This window comes from Bison bison, unplaced genomic scaffold (genome assembly GCF_000754665.1).
Source record: "Bison bison bison isolate TAMUID 2011002044 unplaced genomic scaffold, Bison_UMD1.0 scf7180017864221, whole genome shotgun sequence".
Taxonomy (NCBI): domain Eukaryota; kingdom Metazoa; phylum Chordata; class Mammalia; order Artiodactyla; family Bovidae; genus Bison; species Bison bison.
Window position 1 is genome coordinate 1,695,935 of NW_011494793.1, and position 4,236 is coordinate 1,700,170.

Sequence of the window (4,236 nt, forward strand, 5' to 3'; positions counted from 1 at the left end):
ACAGGGAGGGATATGGGCTTTGTTTCGAGGTTGATGAGCCACAAGCCAGGGGCAAGTTTGGAGAGTGGCAGGATATGATTTGCAGTTTTAAAAATATCCCCCTGGCTGCCTGGAGGAGAACAGATTGCGGGAGGCGGATGGCAGCAGGAGGCCAGGGTGGAGGCTGGCGGGCAACGGGGACTTGGCTGCTGGCCTCGGAGACAAAAGCAAGTGACTGGATTCGAGAAGCGCTTCAGAGGCAAAGCTGATGACTGGACAAGGGGCTGAAGGAGGAGGGAGGGGAGTCCCAGACGACACCCGAGTGTCCGGCTGTGCCTTGCGGGACCAGTGACAGGCCTGACTGTGCCAGGGGGTGAGGCCATGCAGGTTCCAGTCACTGCAGACTCACAACATGAAATCCTGCTCCCAGCTGGGCTGGCTGCCTCGGACAGCGATAGTCGTGCTTTTGACATTCTGCACCTTCAGGGTCACGTAGGTGTTGAATTTCTCTGTGGCAGTGAAGGCAGATGTCAGTGCAGGGGCTCAGGCACCCCCTTGTGTCCCTTCACAAGCTCTCAGTGACCCCACTATGATCCCCAAGGGTTTGTGAGTTCTGGGGGCCACCCCAGGTCCAATACACTGGGGTGATTCTGTGCCTCCCACCCCCAGGTCAGCCCCCAGAATCCCACCCCAGTGCCTCAGAGCACACCAGGGTGGGGCCTTGGTGCAGGGAGACTGGGAATTTGGGGATGCCTAATCCTTATGCTTAGAAATGATGACGTCCAATATCCACGGACATAAGAAATTTCCTTTGCCTCTCTGAGCCCCAGTTTTGTTCCCCGTAGCCTAATCTAAGAGTCCCTGCCCTATCTCTTAGGATCCTGGGAAGCACCACTGGCTCAGGTTGAGCCCTATTCCCATTAAGGTTTTCAGGGGATGGTCGGGAAGACTGCTGGGGGACCCCGGACCAATTCCGATGCTCTCTGTGATGCTCGCAGACGTGCAGCCCAAGTTCCCCATCACTGGCTCAGACACCCTCCCTCATCTCTCTAAGAGACAGACAGGCAACACAGGACAGGACAGGAATAGAGGGTACTTACCTTGGGCACCATCAAACTTCGCTTTTTTGACTGTGGAGAGAGACAGAAATAGGGAAGGGAGACGGGGAGAGTGGTGGGGAGGAGAGAGACAGAGAGACACAGGAAAACAGAGACATAGTGAGAGAGATAGAGAGAGAGACGCAGAAAGAGAGAGAGAAGAGAGGCAAAAAACAGAGCAAAAGAGGCAGATAAAGAGACCAGATTAAAAAAAGAGAATAATAAAGACAGAGGCAGAGACGAGAGGAAGAGAAATAAGGAGAGGAGGGAGGCAGGGATGAGTGGGAGAGAGAGAAGTCATCAGACAGATGAGCACAGGCAGACCTGTGACGGAAGGAAGTTTGGACCTTGAGAATATTCTCTGTCCCACCCTCCTCCCCATCAAATTTCCCCAAAGCTCCCTCCCTCCCTCCAGTGGTGACTTTACTCACAATTGAACAAAGATTCAAAAGAAGAGACCTCCTATAGGAAGCCCTCCAGGATTTCTTTAGAAGGAGCCAGGGAGTCGGGGAGAAGGAGGTAGAGGAGGAAGGAGAATCAATCTCCAATGATTCCCATTCCCCAGTTAGATTAGTGAGACTTCTCCCCTAACTGTCCAGCTCAGTGTGTCCTATCAAATGCTCCCAGGGTTTAAAGTCCAGTATTCAAAAGGGATTGGGAGAGGTGAGAAAAATCAACCCAGAGAGCTGAAGCTGCAGTATACATAGAGACATCCCAGTCCTGGCCAGGTAGGTTGTTAGTTTGTCCAGCCCTACTTGACTGTGAAAGGCGCAAAGCCAGATATACCTCAGGGTCCCAGGTGGTCCAGTCTCTTCATATTTTACATAACCCCACAGCCCCAAGTGATTCAAAGCAATTTCATTCATTGCTGGACTTTCTTACAGGGTATTAAACTTTCACTTTCAATATCTCCCAGATTCTATATCTGCCCTCAATGTGTTTCTCTACCATTACTCTCTACTCCCACCCAAAAGCTGCTGCCAAACTGAGGCCTCACTCCTGGTTTCTGTATTTCCTTTTCCCTTTAAACTTTTCAAGAGACTATTTTTGTTTGAGCAAGCAATCATGCATATTTTACAAAATCCAAAGCAACCCAAAGATTATATGATGAAAATGAGGCTCTTTCTACCCCAGTTCTCACTATCCCTCCAGGATGCAATCAACATTAGCTGTTCCTCGTGGGACTGGAGACAGATAGTCCATGCATCAGCAGTTGTGTGCATGTGTGTGCTATTTCCTACACAAATGGTAACATTTCATACCCTCTGCATGTCTTGAAGAGTGTGTGCAAGTAAGTTAAAGGATAAATTCCTACAATCAGAATTGCATTTCTATTCTTTCTCCTTTTTTTTTTTTTTTGAGAGTCAAGTTCAGCCTTTTTCCTTGCAAGTACAATGGCCTCCCATCTGGGATTCAATCTCCCATAGGGATTTCATTTCTCTGTCCTCACCACTTGAATTTCTTTCTCAAAGAAGTACCTGAATGGAGCCAGTGAAAAGAGAATTCCCATCAAGGGCTGGGGAAGTAGGGTGGCTCTAAACACTAGTCAGTAAATACTACTTGTTCCCATTGCAGATTGACTGTGGGGGTGGGAACTGGTGCCCAGAAGCACTGAGTGAGCTCCCCAGAGTTGCAGAGCAGAAGAGGGAATGAGCGCCTTCCTATACCAACACCACCATCACCCTAAGACCCAGATTTTAAATGCAAATGCCCACTATACCTGGATTTGGTTTTGGAAAGTAGAAGGCAGATAGAGCCCTTGACTGGGCATTAGGAAAGTTGAGCCCTGGTTCAGCATGGAGTCAGGTGGAGCTGGATTCAGACTATGGTGCTGTGTGACTCTGGGCAAGTGAAACCCCCTCTATGGGCTTCCATCTCCGTCTCTCCCTCTCTGTCTCTTTCTTCCGCATCCAAAATCTTCCCACTTGAGGCACATAACTGCACATGCAAAGTTCTCTCTCCCACAAGGTCCCTCCCCCTGTCCCACATGCCCCCTCTCATACCCTCAGCCCCACCCGGACTACAGAGAGCCCACCCACCTAGCCCCTCACCCCTGGGACTGAGTGAGGCTTAGGGGCACTTAGGACTGTGCCCAGCAGGAGCTCCAGGCCTCCCTCCTGGGGGAGCTTCAGCTGGCAAACCTAATGACTCTGTAATGGGGGAGGAGGGTGCACGGGGAGGATGGGGAGGGAGAAGGATGGGAGAGACACAGAGGCTCAGAAAGGCACACACAGGGGCATCAACAGGAGAGAAAGGAAAATGAGCGAGAAGAAGTGAGGGGCGATAAGACATGAGAATCAGACAGACAGAGACACAGAGAGACAGAAAGAGACACACAGATTTGCACTAGGGAGGGCAGGCAGGGGAGATGCTGCAGAGAGGAGAGGCAGGGTTGGGAAAGAAAAGTTGGGAGCAGGTACCAGAGTGGGGTAGGTGCCTGGCCCTGGGGGATCAGAGGAGCTCACTGGTGTCTGACCCAACCTGGGTCCCTGCAGTTCTAGGAGGGGCAGGTCTCAGAGGGGAAGCAAGTTATCCAAGGTCTGTCCTACATCCTCTCCTCCAGGAAGAAGGTCTCTCCCTGCTCCCTCCTTCCAATTCTGTGTCTCTCCACTCCTGTCATCTTTCTGTCTGTCTTCTTCCCTTTCTCTCTCTGTCTCTGTCTCTCTTGTTCCTAGTCCCTCAGTCTCTCTCCCGTCCCTTCTCCCTAATCCTTTCTAGGCCAGAGGGTAAAGGGCTCAGCTGGGGTCCACTGGCAGTGGAAGATTGTCAGAGAGCTCTAGCTCTAACAGCAGGGCCCCAGGCCCCTTCAGAAAATCCAGGGTGAGGACATCAGTGTTGGTTCATCATGGGGACTCAGAGGGAGGAGGGTCAGACTCAGGGTGGGAGATGGAGTTCAGAGAAGAATGGAGAATCAGAGAAGGGGGTTCAAAGTAGGAAGCTCATGGCGGGGGAATAGGGTATGAGGTAAGGAGGAGGAAGGTAGGGGACTAAGGGATGGGGGCTCAGAGAGCTGGAGGCGGCTCACGATGGGGGAGGGGACACAGGAAGGGGGAGGGGAATGGAGGGGCGGGTAGCCTGGGGGAGGGGCTCTGTAGGAAGAGAGGGCTTGGAGGCAGGGGCTCCGAGAAAGAGTCACGGCTCTCTCCCCATCTCTCTTCCC

At 51.9% G+C, this 4,236-nt stretch overlaps 1 protein-coding gene across 1 annotated transcript in view; it reads right to left on the reverse strand.

The window, feature by feature from the left end:
- Positions 1–4,236, reverse strand: part of UNC13A (unc-13 homolog A (C. elegans)) — a 74,384-nt gene that overhangs the window by 56,908 nt on the left and 13,240 nt on the right. Inside the window, exons 4-5 of the mRNA XM_010845681.1 lie at positions 1,080–1,109; positions 389–488 (exon numbers count right to left, since the gene is read on the reverse strand). Of these exons, the coding sequence (XP_010843983.1) occupies positions 389–488; positions 1,080–1,109 (130 nt within the window). The remainder of the gene's footprint in view (positions 1–388; positions 489–1,079; positions 1,110–4,236) is intronic.